General features: G+C 45.2%; 1 protein-coding gene across 1 annotated transcript in view; it reads right to left on the minus strand.

Moving 5' to 3' along the window:
• Positions 1 to 21,510, minus strand: part of LOC119436637 (neuropeptide SIFamide receptor) — a 200,211-nt gene that overhangs the window by 23,817 nt on the left and 154,884 nt on the right. The window contains exon 2 of the mRNA XM_037703565.2: positions 4,993 to 5,092. Within this exon, the coding sequence (XP_037559493.1) occupies positions 4,993 to 5,092 (100 nt within the window). The remainder of the gene's footprint in view (positions 1 to 4,992; positions 5,093 to 21,510) is intronic.

A 21,510-nucleotide genomic window follows, 5' to 3' on the forward strand; every position in this document is an offset into this window, starting at 1 on the left:
TGTGTGTGTGTGTGTGTGTGTGTGTGTGGGTGTGTGTGTGTGTGTGGGTGTGTGTGTGTGTGTGTGTGTGTGTGTTGTGTGTGTGTGTGTGTGTGTGTGTGTGTGTGTGTGTGTGTGTGTGTGTGTGTGTGTGTGGGTGTGTGTGTGTGTGTGTGTGTGTGTGTGTGGTGTGTGTGTGTGTGTGTGTGTGTGTGTGTGTGTGTGTGTGTGTGTGTGTGTGTGTGTGTGTGTGTGTGTGTGTGTGTGGTGTGTGTGTGTGTGTGTGTGTGTGTGTGTGTGTGTGTGTGTGTGTGTGTGTGTGTGGTGTGTGTGTGTGTGTGTGTGTGTGTGGTGTGTGTGTGTGTGTGGGTGTGTGTGTGTGTGTGTGTGTGTGTGTGTGTGTGTGTGTGTGTGTGTGTGTGTGTGTGTGTGTGTGTGTGTGTGGTGTGTGTGTGTGTGTGGGTGTGTGTGTGTGTGTGTGTGTGTGTGTGTGTGTGTGTGTGTGTGTGTGTGTGTGTGTGTGTGTGTGTGTGTGTGTGTGTGTGTGTGTGTGTGTGTGTGTGTGTGTGTGTGTGTGTGTGTGTGTGTGTGTGTGTGTGTGTGTGTGTGTGTGTGTGTGTGTGTGTGTGTGTGTGTGTGTGTGTGTGTGTGTGTTCAAGGGAAGTATCATGAAGTCGGTAAACACGCATGAGCCATTCAAGGGAAGCCATTCAAGGGAACACGCATGAGCCTTCAAGGGAAGTATCATGAAGTCGGTAAACACGCATGAGCCATTTATCGCCCCAGTTGGATATGCTTGTAAGATCGTCTTGAAGCTCATCAGAATAAGTGTGGTTAGTAATTTTGCAATAAATGACGCAGCCATCTGCGAAAAGCCCGATAGATGAATGGGAAATGCATTTAGGAAGGTCATTTATGCAAATCGGTAAAATCAGAGGTCCCAGTACCGATCCCTGTGGGACACCCGATGTTACGGAAGTGTGAGAGGATGAAAATTTATTAGCCCAAACGTACTGAGTTTGATTCTTAGTGCTATATATAATAGCTGAAAAGGGAATGATAGCTCAGAGTGATTGACTCAAGAGCCAGTAGCGTTTCCAGCATGTCGTTAATCGAGCTCGCCGACACCGTCGCCATGTGCGATATGCGCGACCGCAGAGCTGCAAAGAGAGCGTGCAACACCTTGGTGGCAACCCTTTTGCGGTGTTTCGTCCATATGTTGCGATAGCAATTATACGGCCGGTCGAGACGCATCTGCGCCGTCACTGTTGACATCGGCGTTGACGTTGTGGTGCTGGCCTGCTATTGTTGGTGTGTGTGCGGTCCGCGTGTGGAGGGTTAGAAGGCCCCCAGGGACGCGAAGTCCATGAGTCTAGAAAAGCGACTCAATAGACTCTGCCGGAGCCAGGGCAGCATTCTGGCTTCCACTGCTGGCATGGAAGCCACAGCACGCTAATGTATGTTCCCACATACATTAGCGTTCCTGCTGAGCAGCTGCGTGCTTACCACACCTTGGTGAACGTCAAGGTAAATGCACGCCATCCTTTCCGTGGACGCTGACCAACGCCGACGGTTTTCCCTTTGGCCTCATCTCGTGCGCCGTCGAAGTGCGACGCCTGAAACGCCGCTGACATGCTTTTCTTTCCGCCAATGTTCTGAGACGCCTTCAGCAATATGCTAGACCTTGATAACGCTTGCAATGCTTCGCCTTCGAGCGAAACTGACAATTTTATCACACGCGAGTCTCAACTTACACTCTAAGCCCCTTATTAGCACCGCAACGTGTGGCCCTAATTGGAACACGGTCCGCTAGTTTTCACTTCCGGAAGACATCGTCTCAGTATTAAATTAGTGCCACGCAAATTAAAAAAAAGAGAACGTTAGTATTCACTCAGGCTCTTGCTTTTTTTTGTGTGTGTGTGGGTGTCACTACATGTCTTATGGGTTGCTAAACTGGGTTTGAGACATAAACACGGACACTGACAGAAATCTCTTCTTACATATTTTAATGAATAATCAGAGCTGGTTTTGGCCCGTAAAATCTCAGAAAGAAGATATCATATACACTAACCTAAGTCGTTAGATAATGCAGAACATAACGCTAAAACATCGAGTGCATGCATGCTGCTCAGCCATCCAATTCTCGCGAAGTAGGCTGTGCGTTGTGCCAGTTCTCGTCGCCCTGCCATTCGTTGCTATGTGTGGTGTAGTATGGGCCATTATCGCTAATGTGACTCAGTGGTTAGAAATTAGTGACTCAATGGTGTTTTAAATTTCGCAATACGGCAATGAGGCACATGTGGCTGCAAAATGTTTTTTCCCGTCTTATGTATTCGGTAAGTATCGGAAGAGTTTAAGGGTCTTATTTTGTTAGTGTAATAACCCGCTTGAAGTGCTTTGTTGCCCGAAATTGTAATTTTGTAGTTGCACGCATAAGAACAGGATCTTGCCAAAGATGTAATGAGGTTATTGAAATCTATAAAAGAGCTTTCTCTTGTAAAATACTCTTTTGAGGAATTAAGTGTGCGGATTGTAGGCACATAATAAATTTTATTGTATTTAATTTCATATACAGCATAGCCACTTGGTGCATGAATGTTCCTAAGTCCTGGCTGACTTGGGTCGAGTCTTTGCAATTTCTCGTGCTAGAAAGCTCTGCAGCGCGATGCAGAAAGTTCACCTCCCTCTCAATAGGTTTAGAGCACAGTGGGTGCTAGAGGAGGTCAGTGCCAAATGATCCGGATTCAGCTGCGATGAGACGCGCAGCGCTTTCATTAAAATTATTTTTTTTTGCCACAAGGGTTGCACCTACAACTTTGCAACAACACATACTTCGCGGACTGAATACAAGAAATTACATTAGCTTTATGCCAAGCCCGAAATAGAGTCGCTTGTCGTCTATTGCAGATGACTGACTCGTCACAAGAGAAAATAAAAAAAAACGTGCAAAAGAAAGCAAAAGTCGTTTATATATATAGAACCGCTCACATCAAATTGAAAACGGCAACACAAAACATGTCACTACGATCGGCAACCGACGTGCTCCACCCCAAAACCCTGCCCAATGAAGAATAAAACCAAATTAAAACCCCCAACGCTGCAATTCTCCGGCACCATTTCACAGAAGCAGGGTTGTGGTGCCGAGGAACGGCAGCCGGTCTTCAACACATGCCCTGGACGGAGGCGCCAGCCAGAGTGGCTGACACAAAAAGAAAAAAGAAAATTTTGTTTCACCGCAGAGAAGAACACAGAAAACGAGGCACCGCAGGCGCGCCCATTGGGTCGATTCGAAGGCACGTTCAAGATGCCCAGGAGGAAATCGCGGTGCGTGGGCCACGTTTCAAGATCTCGTTTTTCTTGAAGGTGCCGATGGTCCTCTTAGCCAACTGATGCCACCATTTCACTACCCCGCGCCGCGTATCTTGATGCTTTACGTCGGCCTTCTCAGGAATTTTACATTCCCCACGAAAAGGTGGGCCGCCCATTTCATGCATTTTTCTTCTTTTCTTTAAAAGGTAACATTTTCAGAGCAGTGGTCCGTGGTTTGATTTCTTGAAAGGCTATCTGGACTATTTCGTTGTTGTTGCATTCACAAACGTTCACTTCCGGTTAGCTGAACAACGTCGCATATGCAGTGCTTCGTATAGTGAGACGTGTGAATATAGCAGTAGCCGACCTATTCATGACCTATTCACTCTAAGACTTATGGTAAGCCCTAGTGCGTGCGTTGCCTTATATTTCATTCAACAAAATGAGTGGTAATTTCATGTTTGCCTCGTAAGAACGGGCGGACTGGAATTTCCAGTGGAGACGGTATATTCGACGTTACACACGCTACTATTACGCATACTGCCGAACAGCTAGGGAACTGGTGATGCTATCGTAAACAAGCTGTAATAGAAAAAATTGGAGAGGAGGTGAAAAAAATTAGAGGAGGGTAATTGGCGCTAATATCTTCATAGAGTTACTCTCACTTAAACATGAATTCCGAATATACAGTTACAGCTGTGCGAAGGCCGCTTGCGCTTGCACACTTTTGTCCACAGCCCCAGTTCTTTTTTTTTATTTTTCTGGACTCGTGAGACACTAATGGGCAAACATTGTTGCGCTGTCTTTATTTCGCAGCTGTGCTACTCAAGGTCTCGAAAGTGTTTGTTCACCATAACCGAGCGCTTTAATAAGGCGTTCGATATACGTAATAAAGAAAATGCGAGTAGCTTTAATTTATTTTGTATGGTAAGGTTGTTCAATTTTTGCAAAATGCCAGTCGCCCGGTTTCCAGACGGCTACCGTACTTCTGCGGACGCGTATAGGTGCCCGCTTTGATCGAGCATCTAAGAGAGTGTACACGACACATCTATTCGGTTCGTCACAGCTTATACCAGGCACTTTATGCATAGTATAGACACAACTGAATCTTCAGGATTCTCAAAAGCGAACAGTCAAAGCGTCTTCAGCTGCATATTCGTCACATTGGCAGCCTAGGTGAATTAGTTCGAAAACCTGGTTTTCTAGCTTCTACTCAGAACCACTATTATTCTGCGGCAAGTTCACAGCCGCTGTACAACTTCTCCAACATTTGATTTATGGTTCGATGTGTATATCGTTTGGAAAGACGGCTGCAGAAGCAACTGCAGGAGTACACACCTCACAAGCATACTGGCTTTTCAAGCAGGTTATCACGTGCAGGTTTTCATGCAACGTTGATTACTTTCTAATATCCTATCCCCAATGGTGTCGTCACTCTTGGTCGTGGAATCGGCCTATATATCTGCGCGAAACAATTGCACTTTCAGTTTCTTGCTATGTACAGAGTCGAACATTATGTGGAAGAGAAAGACACTATAGGCAAGCGCGTAACTGATTGTTAGCACACATTAGCATTGCGTCTGAACTGCTTCCTAAGAATAACAAACACAGAATTTCGTGTAAGAGCAGCTCTATATGCCAAGTGCATCTGCCTTCCCCGCTTTCTTTATAGTTATTCAAGTACCTGCGGTCGAGGGCACTTACCTGTCCATGGATATAGCTACCAGCGTGTTGATGGAGGCACTGACTGCTACACCTTGAAGGTACGACACCGTCTTGCACATGAACCAGCCAAGCATCCAAGCTGCGCACAAGAAAATTGAAAAAGGTGAAGTATAGGACGAATTTCGCAGAAAAAAACAACAACGAAGAATGGTCTTTTCATTTCTTCATTCATTACATAAGGGGCAGTAAACAGAAATTTTCACTCGAGAGTGATACAAGTGGCATGCTTTCTTCATAAATGAAGCTAGATGACTATTATGAATAAAGCTGGATGTATAATTTAAAAAGAGTGGTAATAATTAATTTTATAATCTGTGTAGTGGAACATCAAAGCCTCGCAACCGATGAGCATATTCAGCAAACCTCATGGCAATACAAGTATGTGAAGCTAAATGAGCACGATAGCTCACATGCGTGCCAGTCATGACGTAGGTTACATCGCTGATTTGTGGAGGAAAAGAAACAAATACTGCAGAGGCGAACAATAGCCAACGCTTTGCTTATCTGCATTGCAGCAACCTCATATAAAGCGTTATGTACCCGAAGAACACCTTTCTGTAGATTGGTTTGCCTTGTATCTCCCTCCCTCTTCTGCATCGTGCTCAGAAGCGCTTTACGAGTAGAGTCTCATTCGTGTTTTCTTAGGCAAGCTATTGCGTTATCCCATTTTTATTCTGCGTAGTTGGACAGGAAACAAGCACAAACAGAAAACAACCACAAACAGAAAGCAAGCAGTCAGATGATTGCCAGCCTGTGATTATTCAAGGTGTGTAAATCATGTATACCGGGCTTTGGCCGCCCCTCAGCTGCACACATGTGCAAACAGGCCAGACTATATATGTACAGAGCAAGAAAAAAAATTAGCGCGAGGAATTACGACACCACTACAAAGCGTTATTTCACTTCCACGTTCACCTCCATACTGTGGCTCCCCTCCATACAGTGGCTCCCCTCCATACAGTGGCTGAATTCAGACTGCAAATGCACACTTCGGACTACTCCATGTTTAGAAACCGGCTACAGAGCAAGTACCCGTCGCACTCCTTGTAACTACGCGTAAAAAGAGTTCATCGCTGTTCGTTGCTGCTCACGCTTCAATTCTTGAACATTGTACATGGCATTACTCAGTCACAAAACTCACCAATTCGCAACGCCACTCAAAACTCTTACTAAAAAGTAATCTAAAACGAGCACTTTATAAACGGTCATCAACAGGATGTCTACACTAGGAAATGAAATACACCACGTAGCAGAATGCTAGCAGCACCAAGTGATAATTTCTTTTTCCAGATAGTAGGAGTACTATGTAAATAAATTATGATATATGGAACTCCCAAGAAGTGCCCCATTTTACAGTCGCGCATTTGCGCAACACAGGCTAATCAGCTAACAACGCAAAATATTTTACGCGGATGAAAGCAGCTGTGTGTTGTTCGCAGCCACTTGACACATGCCTCAAATATTTTCTTTTATCGTTTACTGAGGCAACTATGTCAGTGGGTGGTTCTTACAGCCCATTTGAAAACATCAATTTTTTCAGTTGGGTGCGGCAACTGAAATTTATCAGAGCTCCTATTTTTTCGCTTTTAAGGAAAAGTCTCCGAAATTTCAAAAATGCCGACGTTTCCACCCGCTTCCGTAGCGCAACATGGCAGCTCTCCAAGACGCTGCGAACCAACTAAATGCGCTCCATACCCAAACCAACAGATTATATCGATTCAACGAGGCGTATATCTTGATGTGGCCGCTAAATATGTAACATCTACGAGCTTCGCCTTTAGCCTGAGCCCGGCACGGTTTGCGACAGCGATAAACAATCTGCAAGAGCCAAGTTATCAAGAAACAGCATCGATCCGCCGCATCAGGCCAACCCAAACTCCGGCACGAATGTGGCAGCCACTACAAAGAAAAGCGATATGTCGTATTTATGAGCGTGACTGCCCATCGCACGGGCGGAATTCATTCACAGCACGCTTGGGAGAAGCATTGCTTTGGCGAGCAAGCGTGTGACATGCTTTTTTTTAAACTTCCCAGGCTCTGTTTCAAAAGAGGAAAAGACAGATATGTTAAAGATAGCATGCCAAAACCGACTGAAACTGGTATTCTGAAAAGTACTCTAAAATCTTGTATATTCTCTGCAAATTTAAAAACTAAGAAATTCGTGAACGTCTACTTATTTGAAAAAGTTAGAAAATTCTAGAGGCTTCTTCAAGCGGTTGTTTGATTTCACAGCGCATAATGCATCTGTAGAAGAGAGAAATAGAGATCAAATTTATGTAGCATGCTTTTATTTTGTTTAGCTTTTAAGACTTGGTGCGTGTGAGCAGGGACACCCTGTGCGCACTACTGTGTTCTTTACTGCATCTTAAGTGAAGCGACCTCAGCTGAGAAATACGCAAAGTTGTGCATTTTATGTGCAACTCGCAGAGCAGAAGCCGCACCCCCTCCCTTCTGCGCTTCCTTCCCGCTTTCCTCCTTTCGCCTGCGAGATTCCAGTTCCCCTTGCGCCCGGTCGCAAGATACGCATTTGGTGCCGCAGCACACTGTAGCTCCCCCTACCTCCCTGTCATCCCCCACGGCCTTTCGCGCAACGGAAGACGTCGCGTTTGCTCTCCGCCATGCGTTCGCTCCCCGTGAAAGCGTGCGTCCCTCGCGTGCTTTCACGCGCACATACAGCATACAGCGCACGGCGACTATTTTATCGCCCTTGGACTTTATTAATGGATCCTCACGGCGACTCAACGTCCGCTTGGAGTGCCCATATAATTGCTATCGCAATATAAAACGTTTATTAAAAGTAAATAAAAGGCAACGGATTCCGGTGAGGACTGTATATTAAGTTGATTGTTTAATATAGTCCATGACGTCGAACGTGCTTCTTTTGTCATCATAACGGACCTCACCCCAATCAGTAACTCAGTATGATTGCTTCATTTATTCGATGATGTTGCGAATGTTTTTCCCACCAGATTGTTTACAGATTCACTGTTGGAGGGCGCAGTTCTCGGCCCTAAGCCTGATTCCATAAGGGCGAGGCAGGCCTCAAAAACGTTATTGGAATTCCTGCATGCCACGAGACTGGACGCACGGCTTTAGTACGGCTGTTGTGTAATGTAAATAAGCCTCCACTTCATCCCTCCTCGTCATCATCAATCACGGTTATACGCCTATGCTTTCACTCCCCTTCTGTTTTCCCAAGTGCAGTGTATTTCCTGTAAATAAAATCTCCCTCTAGCATTGTCTAATGAACAGACAATTGAATAAACTTAATTGATGCATTCGGTGCGTATGTCAATCCCTACGTGCGAGTGGTCACTCCACCACGCGTCGAGCTCGGCTGACCATGTAGGAGATTTGGGACAAGCCACCATGTGAGGTTCAGCGCGTGTCATTAAGTTGCCGTGATAAAAAATTCCACAGAGACGCTTAAGACTGCTTATGTGCGGTAATGCGAAAGCATTATAGTCGCTTTGGTGAAATGTTTTTTTTATTCTTTCTGCGCGTTCCTTGTCCGCGCAAGCTCTCGCCTGCGTTTTAACTGCGCCTCGGTAAGGCCAAATGAAAACACGCCACGCGTCTCAACGCACTCGCTTGCCCGCGAGCGGTTCCTGAACTCGAAGGAACGCTCAGCGGCATTCAATTCGACATGAATGCTTTCTAATATATACACTCATTTTATACACTCATGACATGGCGCCACCTCCTACCCATTGGCTGCGCCGTCACGTGCACACTGGCGCACGCACTTGGCCACACGTTCAGTCTGCCAGATGGCTGCGACGTGAGGCGCGCAATGACGCACGCACTAGGCACCCATTTAGTCAACCGGAACCGTGGAGCCGCCTTGGTTGCGCGGAAGCGTGCTCGTCTCGCACCCCGGAGACCCGGGTCCGATTCCCACCTAGACCGAAATTAACCTAATTTTCGTTTCAAAGGCATTAATTTGCTTTGTTTATAGGAACCTCCTTGAGAAATTTGACGTCACTTGGAGTATTTTTTGATGTGGTCGCGCCGCCGACTACAACGCCGGATTTTTGCGTAATGGGGCATATAATGCTTTCGCATTAATATGTACGCACCACCTGAACGACTCCGAAGAGCGAGGTTTGACTCGGGGAAAACCTCGTAGACCGGCGTTCCTCTCTCTCGGAGTCATTTGTATCATCCCACACGGTGTAAAATCGCCTCCAATGAGAACCGAAATTCCGCAATATACGGACCCGATGTGGTGCAAGCAACAGAAATGGAGGTGTGTCTTAGCTGAACGTGTTACAACCACAAGTACTGTTTGCTGTTGAGTGTAACATTTATCGAGGTATATTGGCATTTCAGAGACGATAGAGGAAATCTGTGTGGCTGCCCTTCACTGATTTTTCTGTTCTCGAACCTCCTTTCTTATCGGGAATGCAAGTCGTGTCGAAAACAACAAGCCACCCTACCCCCCTCCTTTCTTTAGGGGAGCTCACGATTACTCCAGTATGGTAAAACAAATGTGGTTGCGTTAGGTTGGCCGAACGGCACTACTGACTTTAGTTCCCACAATTTATTCGAAATATATCTTTCCATGCTAAATATGTCCTCCGGCTGGATTGCGACGGTAAAGACGCGCGAACTTCACGTTGATATTGTCACGTAGTAGTGACGCTGAAGGAAGCAGTCGTAAAACTGTGTATGACGAAACTGATTCTTTATTGGGCGAACCTGTGCCCACAAAAGCAAGCTACACTCAAAGCACAACGAGAGCGGCGAACACAGTCGGCGGTCGTCGAAAATCTGATCAGCGGCGAGACGCGTCGTCTTTTATACCTGAGTCATCGAAGGTTCCAGATTAATCCCTGATGCCCGCGTGTCTTCCAGAAAGTTCTAGACAATTCGCGTCGGTCACACAATCAGATAACATAAGCGTCGGTGAAAACAGGCAACGAAAAGAAGCATCGATAACGTTCTAGAAACTTCCGATACAGGCGCGTCCTGCGCCGAGCAATAACATTTAACATTTCTTAGCCGGTGGAAAGCGGCCACCGGTGAAAGATAAACATGTATACGTGTCAATATGCTCCGAGCTCAGAAAGCAAGCCGGAACTTAACTTGTATTTTACTTTAGTGTTAATGACAGAATCACAAGTTTGAATTTTCAGAATTTGAAGCTGATACTTTTCCACTCGGCTAGAAAGTGAACCTTCAAAACACGCAGAGTAGTGCAACATTTGCAAAAAGTAAGAAAGAAAGAAAGAAGGAAGAAAGAACAAAAGAAGGTCAGAAAGAAAGAAAAAAAAAGAAAGAAAGAACCTTATCAACAAACAATCAAATGGCAGTGGCTTATATCTTCTTTCTGAGGATGTGCACAGTGATAATGGGTTTTCCATAATAACAGTACGGTTCTTACTCTCATCTCTGAATTAGCAATGCTGGTCAGTGCCAAACATTAAACGGAATACTTAGAATAAATGATTTAGGTAAGAAGTGAAAGCTTCAGTTCCTGAGACATGTCAACGAACACTTTTAAGCTTCATTTATGGGAAACGTCCACTAATACGTGCAAGCGGGGCGCGCTAAAAAACAATGTAAATCACCTTATAATGAGCTATTCAGTTACGTGTCACTGCTTTTTGATTAACACGTAGTTGCTCTGAAGGTCATAATATTATTGTTTAAGCAGTAAATAGGCCACAGAGTGATTCATCAACGGAGGGCCCTGATAGAAACGGGTCTAGGGCCGGTATTCGCAAAACATCTCTTAATTGCCGTTCGCGGTTGAACCAAGAGTAGTCGATCTAGCTATTAGGGCGATCGCTATTGAGTGTCGGGGCCCGAACACCGGTCAACGAAGTAATTGTGTTATGCAAGAGAAGTTGTGTAATACATGGCCTGCTTTCTTAAGTTCTTCTTTCTAGGGTTTTACGTGCCAAAACCAGTTCTGATTATGAGGCATGCCATAGTGGAGGGCTCCGGATTAATTTTGACCACCTGGGGTTCTTTGACGTGCTCTACAACGCAAGCACACGGGCGTTTTTACATTTCGCCTCCATCGAAACGCGGCCGCCGCGGCCGGGATTCTCGCCTACTGGTGGTTCTTGCCTATTGGTGTTCTTGCCTACTGGTGGAAATTGTGGTGAAAAAAAATCGGTTTTATGCATTTTAAAAGCGGCCTAGACTGATGCAATAATGTCTGCAGCCATCCGTGTTGCCCAAGACCCCACAAAAATGTCGGGTTTTACGTCCAAAAACTACGATGTGAGTAAGGGGCACGCCGTAGTGGTGGACTCCGAATTCATTTTGGCCACTCAGGGTTCTATAATGCGCCCCGCAATCTATGTGGGCGAGCATCCTTGCGTTTCGCTTCTATCAAAATGAGGCCGCCGCGGCCGGGATCGAACCCGCGCCCTCGAGCTCAATAGGGAGAGAGAGAGAGAAACGTGGTGAGAAAGGCAGGGAGGTTAACCCGAAAAGATTCTGGTTTTCTACCGTGCACTGGGGGAAGGGGAAATGAAAGGAAACGCCACAGCCGGTAAGCTACCACGCCCGGTATGCGCGAGACTTCATTCACCAGTCGTCAACAGATTGACAGATGACCTCAGCCAACGTTCTCGTGGTACCAATGATGGCGTGATGCCTTGTTTAAAATATCAATGCGATGGGCAAAAATATAAGCTGGTGTAAACTCTAGGAAGATTTTGTGAGCCTACAACAGCCACATCAATGACATCTGTTCAACCAACCGATGAAGCTGCTCAATTATACTTTTATCTAATCTATAAATCTCTGAACATGCTTCAAGAAAACATGCTGCTACTGTAGAAGTAAGAAAGAAACTCGGTGAATGTACACAGTAACAAAACAAGGGAGCTTTACCTCAGGCAGGCATATCTGCCTTTGCTCAAATAAATTTCCTCCCTCTGTATTAGATCTCGTAAACCGCTTACGTGTCTTTGTGCGGGGTATTTCTTCTTTATAGCATATAAAGTGTTAGTTCAACTTCAGTTCTCGGTCAGCTTAAGAGTGTATTACGTTCCTTGGAGGAAGATGTCCCTAAAACCTCTCCCCTAGCTCTCCTTACAAAAAATTTGAACTGAACCAGAAAGACACTAGTCACTGATGTACGAGTAAAAATGTTTCAAAAGAAATAAGTTCCGAATCAGTATACCTTTGCTTTGTTAAGTTAAAGGAGGCTGAAATAAAAAAGAGGATTGGTAAAATACAGGGATACAAAACACCAACGGGAGAGCTCCTGGACGAGAAATCGATATGATTTCGATCGTGCTAGACAAGATGACAGAGTGGAAAGCAGTGTATTCGTCGCTGGCAACATGAAAACAAATATAATCTCTCGTCTCCCTGTGGGGGGCGTGGTTAGTCCTGACTCTACAGCAGCCAAAGAGGCTATAGCTGCCCCCATGTTCGAGCAATCGATGCTTTAATTTGTGACACATAGGAAAAAAGTCACAGGACCGAGTTACGAGAAACATTTCGTTTATATATGACATATACGTGCACTTCGACTTTGGGACGCGGTTCCTATCGACTTTGGATAGCCTATACGCGAGCCTGTCGAAACAGTTACCTGACGTCGTATTAAAATCTAAACGTCAGCCCATCGGAATTTTGTTCAGTACAAACGCTGCCACTATCGAAATATTATATAATAATGTTCTGTGCATTATTAAAGAAGGCCCTGACTAGTGTTACAGCATGCAAGTCAGATTAATAAGAACAACTCTTGCTGAAACGTTTACTCTTCAGCCACCGAGTAGAATTTTCGCGTAAGCTTGTTGTTGCGATGCAATCGGCATTTACGTGCGCTGCTCGGAAGACACAGCAGACATGTCAGACGCTAACACAAAGACTTATGAGCAAAAGATGTGTATTTTTTGAGATGAGACGTCTTTCGATTCGGTCCGCATAGTGGGTACATCGCCTGCTAACACCGCATGTAACGAAAACGCGCACTACTATAATCGCTTTTAACTTTGCAACCGTACTACCCACGCGCCTTGCTTCTCGTTGTCCATCGGAAAGGTGCAATTGCTCGATCATGCATGGGGTGCAAGCACAAATGGCGCCGTTGTCACGCCACGCATGACGCAAACGGAGCTAAATTTAGCCTATCGTATACGGCGCGTTCAGAGAGGCATAGCTCGGTAGTATATTTTGTCGATCCGAGCGGGAGTGGTCGCATCTGAGAGAGCTCGCTTTGCGATAGTATACGTATAATCCATCAAATTTAAACCTGTGCTCATAAGGAGTTATAAGGATTACAAGTGTAAAATTTGTTCCAGAAATTTCACGGTTGTCCGGCTATGGCGCCCCTGCTTTCGACACGTAGAGTCCACAAATATCGTGAAGAGGCTCGGGCAGCAAGACAGAGGGATGCCAATTCACGCCCACCACCTTTGACCACGGCCGGCCCACTAAGAATAGGCAGCGAGCATGATTGCAAGATTAGACCGAAGGAGCCCCATTAGCTGTATCATAAGTTAAGGATGTAAGCTTTCTAATGAGTGAATAGATGTCATGCGCTATACCTTGGTATCGTTGTGTAGAGGAAAGATGTCACGCATTTACTTGATCATGCATGTGTCGCGCGCGCAGATGCCGCTGTTTTCGCGCCAGGCAAGACGCAATCGGAGCTAAATTTAGCCGCGCGCGCGGTGTTCAGGGAGGCCAAATGGTGACGTTTCTCCGTCTGAGCAGGAGTGGTGGCGTTCGAGAGCGCTCACTATGCAACAGTAGGTATAACTTACAATAATGAAACTGGTATTTATAGGGAGCTATAAAGCCTAGAAGGTTGGAATTTGTGGCCGATGTTTAACGCTTGAAATTCCGAAAAACATAAAAATAATCACCCTGTATATATATATATATATATATACACGAGAAGAACGGGAACCAAGCGGCCCGATTTATTACTCATATCATGAGAAGCCAACAAGCAATGACACCAAGAACAACATAGGGGAAATTACTTGTACATATTAATTGAATTACACAAATGATAAATTATAGGAAATGAAAATGGATGAAAAAACAACTGGCCGCAGGCGGGGAACGATCCCACGTCTTCGCATTACGCGTGCGATGCTCTTACCATTGAGCTACCGGGGTCTTACCAACCCCATATGGAAAAGCAGCTAGCGGTGCGACCACGCATAACATTATTCTCAGCTGTGACACCAATACCGCGCAAAACATTGTAAAGCTTACTGTACATAATATTGCGTCAGTTATCGAGTTACTCATGCGTATTATAGGCGAAACCACCATTCTTTCATGATTGCTTTTTGTTTCATAAATCTCGCGCACCACATTTTGGGATTATTACGTCGAATGACGGCGGGCATCGGTGGACAGCACATGACATCAAAATGATTAGGGAAGTAAACCCATAATACCTAGCTCTGGCTGTAGAAAAAAAGAAAAAGAAAGAAAAAAAGTGGCTACGGTAGAACTGTTCTTATAAAAAACAGATTGCAACCAATTGTGATTTTGGAGATACTAGCCAAGTCGGCCAGCCAATCCAACAGAGAGTTATGAATTTTGGCCCTGATACGTTTGCCGGCGTTATGGCAATATTAAGCTGCTGCGAACGTTTGCACACTAACGGTATGTTAGCCAAATACAGGACAGTAGTACATTCTGTAAATCAGTCGTAAATTTGGACAGTTGTAAATCTCGTACAGGATTTGTTGTCGACCAGCATATAAAGATCGCCCCCCTTCGATAAAAAAAAAACACGAACGGGAACACGCGCATCATAATAACTGCTTGTGGGCCACTTACGAAGCGTCCACGCTTCAGCTCATAGCCTCATGCGCGATCGACGCGCACTGGTTGCAAATCAGACGGCGAAAAGCACCGGACCCCACAGTTGCAATTACAAGCCGTGCATGGCTAATTTCGACCTTGTCTCTGGTTTGAGGGCGCCGCGCAAAATCGAAGGCGAGGCGGCCAAAGCGCGGGTCATACCCCGGTGACTACGCGCATGCAACATGCATGGGGCGTCACAGTTCACAGGAAGCTCTACCGTAGGCGAGTGATGAGCCGAGGTGGCTTTCAGAGTGGCCGCACAGTAACGTATATACGCGCGATTGGTTTCCTGTTTTCTCTCTCGCTGCTTGATCTCGCCTTCTTATTTTCGCCTATAGCTGGTCATTCGTGGGACGAATCGTGAATAATTCATCCGGTCGGCCCGGAATCGTTTGTCGCCCTCGACACAGTACATATCCATCGAAAAAAAAAAACAAGGACCCCAGAATTTGTCACATCTGTCACTTCTTTTGTATACCGTTCGCGCGCTTTCTTTTTCTCTCTATCTGTTGCCTCTATAGCGATGTCCGTCCCTGCGTGTCCCTCCCCATTGGCGTCATCGGTGAACGGTCCGCGTCGTTGAATGCCGGGCGTTCTCGACAAATGCGTCTCCAGGGAGCCGGAGCCCGTAGGCGGAGGCGGGCTTTTTGTCGAACTTCGAAATGCAATTCAAGAGCCCGCGCAAAGCTTGCAGCCGCCAGTACTCCCTCTGTCAGAAGAGACACGCGCGATTAGAGGCTAAGGTGACTGAAACCGTCTGAAAGGCGGAAGAGTTTTGAGGTTTTGGTTGTTGGAGGGACGACTCTGGCTGTTTTACCCGTCCTTTATTGCACACGAGGACACGACGACACTGATGCGAGTTTTCGAGTACTTTTGTGAAGCAGGGTTTTTCTCTTCACTCTTTGGCCTTCGGCGCGAGCTTTTACAGTTTGAAAGTCTCTTCAATACACAGCCCCTTATATCCTTGAACCAGAAGGGCGGGTAGGTCGTTTGCCGGAAAGAAAAGCTTCTCTCTTTCCAGTGAGAGTCCGAAATGTACGGACTGAAAAATCGAGGTTGAAAAGGACACAGGCAAAAAAAAAAAAAAATGTCAGCTGTCGCCTTTCCTGAAGTTTGTTTGATGCGGACGAAGGACAAACATACATAAAAAGGAAATTAAAAATTATTTTGAAGCAAAAGAATATCTCTGAAATGTGGGCGAAAGCATGTCAGGGCAGTACATCGTGTATGTGGACGTTGTGGAGCTGCAATACGCTTAGTCATTCAATGAATTTTATGACGAACGCATGTTAATAATTTATACTTGTTTGTGTGGGTATAGTAAAATGTACAAAATAACCCAGTGTTTCCCAAAGAGCCCCGAAGTTGCACTGGTGGTAAACATATACCTGCCAATATGAATTTCATATGTAAAAAAAATGTTGTGGCCTTAGTATGAAATTCTATTCGCACCAGAGATAGCAAAAACGAACGCTAGCTATGACATTGAAAAAACAGTGAACTCAGATCATTTTGAGAATGATTTGTTACTGAGGAATTTTGTTTGCGGGCGTGAGTGCATGATTTAATAAACATTTTTAATGAAATTGGAAATGTTGGCAAACCTAGGAGTCACCGCGGCTTCTCCGGAAACAATAAATTGCCCAATCAAAAAAGGACAATAACATACGGCGATATGAAAAAACACCTGGCAATAAAGCACATTTCGTAACCATGCTTAAACGGTATTCAATCATATTGAATTGATTGAATAATTCTAACTAAACCGTGTTAGATTAAATGCAATTCAATCGAATAATACAACATAAGGACACACCAAGTGTTAGTACAGTGATACAATATATGTTGTCACTATCAGTAAAGAACGTTAATAAAACCCTCACAGCTGTTTGATGCGTGTCGCATGTACGTGCGTGCTTACATCGCTTACATGCCTGCATGATACAGCACCTATACGCAGTAATCTACAGTGGTTCAATAAGAGATGTCACTTGAGCCAACTTTCCGACAACTCCCCTTGTCAAAACGTTGGCTAAAGCGACATCCCTTTTTCGGCCACTGTGATCAGTTCGACTCCACTTTTTTTGTTCCAATACTGTTCACGATAGAATGTTTGTATGATGTACAGCGAATTTCTGGAAATTTTAATTGTGGTACGATTCCGGATAGCGCATTGGCATGCGGTGGGTAAACATTTGGACGAAGACGGCTTCTTCGAAGGGCAAAACAATGCTAACTTCCGAGTATATACGATTAGGGCGTAACTGAGGCGTTACTCTGATCAGTCCCCCACGCATAAACAAAATGTGCGCTTCTCTTTTTTTCTGGATAAATAACCATGCGGTATATTCGGGTCGAAATCTTTTATATATAAATTAAACTCACATCCTCCTACCCGGCCTCCCTTATTTTCTAGCCCCCTTATTTCGATAAATCTCGTTGCCTTCCTTGACATCGCACCACAAAGTTCCCACAATGCAAAGTTTCACAATACTACGGTGCAGGTTACATTGAAGTGGTTCGAACTACCGGGACCAGGGCATGACCATATTCGTTTCACTTCTCTCGTTCAGTCGAGCCGTGAAATGAGAATGGCGCGCAAGAAAGCTTCCCAGATGACATCATCCTTGGGCACGGACAGAGTGGTACACCAACTCAATTTGAACTTTCCTGCGCGGCTCAAAGTAAACAGACAAAGAAAAAAAAATAAACGCGGCAGTGGATGTGAACATTTCCATGAAGTCTACTGACGGTCATTTAGATGAGCGTTCGATAGCCAAGTTTGCCCTTCGACGCACAGTGCTAAGCTCCCTAGGCCATTTTTCTTTCAACATCACTTTTGCCCATTCGTACTTTCTTCGGGTCCTCGCGGTATCACATAACGAAGTTTTAGGAAGGAAAATGGCTTTTCAGGACGCCGTAACGCTACGAAACGTCATTTTCTCCAGCTCTCATCAAGGTATCCGCCACATTCACACGGGCCAAAGACATGTGTGAAATAGAAGGGAATGAGGGTAGAGTATACGAATGAGACGAACACGGAATAGGCGAATGCCGTGTCACATTTAACCATGTTTCCTAGCTTCGCGCTAGTACATTGGCACGACTGCGCTTTGCCGTTGGAACCTTGTCGTCCACGAGCAGCGCGCGCGCGAGCGCGTGTGTTTCGCCCGTTAAGTGTGAGCGATGATCCTGTAGCGTCGGCGAGCCCCCAGCGTTTTTCCACCGTTTTCACTCGTTTTCGCTTGTGGAAGCCGGAAACCGTTTTCACTTCTCCGCTCGGCCGACCCCCGCCGGCGAAAGCGCGCCGTCTCCTGGAACTCTTGTTCCGCACCGAAGAACACGTGCCCCCGGCTCCCGTCCGGGGAAGTGTGCTATACGATGTGGCAACGACACTAAAAAAGAAAAAGAACACACACACACACACACACACACACATGGAGTCTCTGTTCAGTCCCGTGACCCACGTTGAAGGCGTCACAGTGTGCGCGCACGCGTGAATATATTCGAACGAAGCGGCTCGATACGAAGAGCCGTTTGGGTGAGAAACTCGCGCGGAACTTTCTCGGACACCCAGAGAACGCCGAAGACAGTGACAAAGAGAGCGAGACCACAGAAGTTTAAAACAGGGTGATTAGGCGAGGAAATTAGAGGAGTAAGGAAAGTAGGTCTTGAATCCGCCCTCGGTAAAGTGTAATGAAAGGCACGTTTCGCGTTTAGGATATAGCACACTTAACTCGGGAAAGAAGCACGTGACAAAGAAAAAAGAGTGCGCGAAAAGAAACATCCTCAGGATTAGCAGTGAAATGTGCGGCGATCCGTTCACGTCAGGCGCCCGTAGTGTTCCTCGGATAAGAACGCATGCCAGCTGCCACGAGTTTGCAAATCCAGGGATATCTTCAATTCAAGTGACTTGACCGTACTCGGCGAATGAACACACGGATGACCACAAGGATGAATTACCGGCCTGTCAGAAGACTCGCAGCCTCACTGTTCTCGCAAAAAAGAAAGAAAAAAAAAAGCGACAACGTGCAGAAAATATCAACCATCTGATTGTCAATGTAAGCGCGTACAGCTGAACGGTTTTAGAAACCTACTTGCTTTATCAAAACAATGATGGCGCTGGAAGGCGTGTATTTCTGGCATTGAGGACATTCAGGTGGCATTTGTTGTTTCATTACGTTATTCCGTAGAGAAGTTAACTTTTAAGCACTGCCTCTGCAGCTGCGTCGGCGTCCTCTTTGGTAGCTGCCACAGAGTAAAGAGGGTGGTGGGAGGATGGCAATTCTTTCTGAGCGCTCCACTACAGAGTCTAAACCTCCAAACGCCCCAAAGCTGCCGTGCGACAGCGTGTGTTGAGAGGCCCGGCTATTCGCTTGCACGCACAAGCATGTCACGAACGCATGTGTGTACGCGAAGCGAAGTTTTGCCTTCGCATTGTCGCCAGTTGGCTAAATTTTAATACATTTAATACAGAATACCTACATAATTCAATAAAATATTTATTTTACCGTTGCAAACACGTTTGTGAGAACTACGCTCGCATCGAAGATCTTTTTTTTAATATGATATATGCAGGGTGTTAATTTTTAAGTTTTATGGAATTTTTAAAGATCGCCTGTGGCAGGTAGCATAATGCTTATCGTTGAGCTTGTTTATTCAAAAAGGCGGACATTAGTAGCACGAGACATCGAAGCACATATTCAACTAATTAATAAATATTCACAAATGAACTTCATAGTTAATTACTTAATGACACATATTGCAATTTACGAATTGTAGCCGGTGAGTTAGCAAGACGCATCCACTTGAAATGAATTTTCAGGATGATACCAGTTTCGAGATATTATTTAACAAAGTGTGGGACGAAATACATGGGCGTTTCAGTTACTTTTGTGCTTCAATGTATAAAACAGCATTCTTGTAAACAAATAAGTAGAACAACAGTCGATTTTTAAGGCGAATTTGATGGCACATATCTCCAAACTGGTGTCATTCTGGAAATTCATTCCAAGTGGATCGCCTGACAAGCTCACCGGCTACAATTCGGAAATTGCAATATGTGTCGTAAAGCAAATAACTAAGAAGGTCATTAGTCAATTTTTCTTAGTTAGTTGAATATGTGTTTCAATTTCTCGTGCTACTAATGTTCGCCTCATCGAATAACCCAGCTCAATGATAAGAATTATGCTACCTGCCGCAGGCGATTTCTAAACATTTCGTAAAGCTTAAAATGAGCACCCTGTATATGCACTGTTGGCGACGAACATGCCCCAAAACTCGGTTGCACGAGGGCACTTATCCTTTGTTTCGACAGCGAAAGTCCGACCACCAACCACCAACCATTGACCACGAGAACGGGCGAACGAGCCCAATAAATCTATTCGCTTTAGGAAACAGCAAGACAGTTGCAGTGTCCTACCGCGGACACTCTAACTGGTCTCGCTTAAAGCATACACCCGAACTATTCGGCTGACGAAAATTAGCTCTCGTCGCTCCCAAGCCATTTCCCTCCCAAGTGATGATGCAGCACAATGCTGCTTAGATTCGCTGGTATGACGAGAACCAGCGTTAACCGCGCGACATGACCGATGGCGCTCGGCGAAATAGCCTTCCAGCTACCTGACAACGTGCCTCGAAGTGGCCAGGAATATACTCGAAGTTCCTGCATGCACATGCAAGAACATTAAACAAAATTGTATAAATTAAGAATGGCATACTGTAAACATATTTTTAAAAACAAACACTTCACATTGGGTATAAGCCTTTCGCAGTTGAACAAACAGCTTAAGTCACTTTCGTGCTCGTAATCATGGCCATCTTCACATCAATTAGCTGTGCGAGAAATATCGAATCCCCCGAAGCAGTCATGGCCGCCACACAGTTGATAATTGGGGTGATCATTTCTAAGTTTTACGGAATTTTTAAAAATCACCTGTTGCAAATAACATAATTCTAGTCTTTGAGCTGGATCATTCAGAGAGGCGGACATTACTCGCATGCGAAATCAAAGCACATATTCAACTAATAACAAAAATGCGCTAATAAACTTTTCAATTATTTGGTTTATGGCGCATATAGCAAATAACAAATTATAGCCATTTCACTAATTCTCACTAATTAGGTAAGAACAAAATTAGTGAATTTTTGTTAATTAGTTCAATATGTATTTCGATTTCTTGTGCTAATAATGTCCGCCTTTTCGAATAATCCACCAACAGGGCAAGAATTATGGTGTCTGCCACAGGTGATATTTAAGAATTCCGTAAAACTTAAAAATGATCACCCCGTATGTCACACCCTGCAGGTGTCGTCGGTGTCCTCACCTTCCAGTAGAAGATGTCAGCTTTTAACGTATCGGTCTCCTGACCCCTAAGTGCAACTTCATCACGAAGCATGACCTTCTGACATAAATATAGGGAAGGCGAACAAGGATTGCTGAATTAGTAGAGACCCTGTAGTGCTTCATCGCATGCAAAGTCCCGCATCGATAGTGATGTGTGCCGACATCACCCCGAAGTTTGACAGAATCATTCGTAAAATATACGGCGAGCCCTCTGTGCGTCCTCCTCATTGCTTTGAGGCCGGGACATTCTCACGAGAGGTGCTTGAGAGCGATGCATGCCCCTACATCGCAGATCGGACAGGCAACGGTAGGGGCAGCCAAGGAGAGCGCTTCATTCCGTGGAAGAT

This window comes from Dermacentor silvarum, chromosome 1, assembly GCF_013339745.2.
Source record: "Dermacentor silvarum isolate Dsil-2018 chromosome 1, BIME_Dsil_1.4, whole genome shotgun sequence".
Taxonomy (NCBI): Eukaryota; Metazoa; Arthropoda; class Arachnida; order Ixodida; family Ixodidae; genus Dermacentor; species Dermacentor silvarum.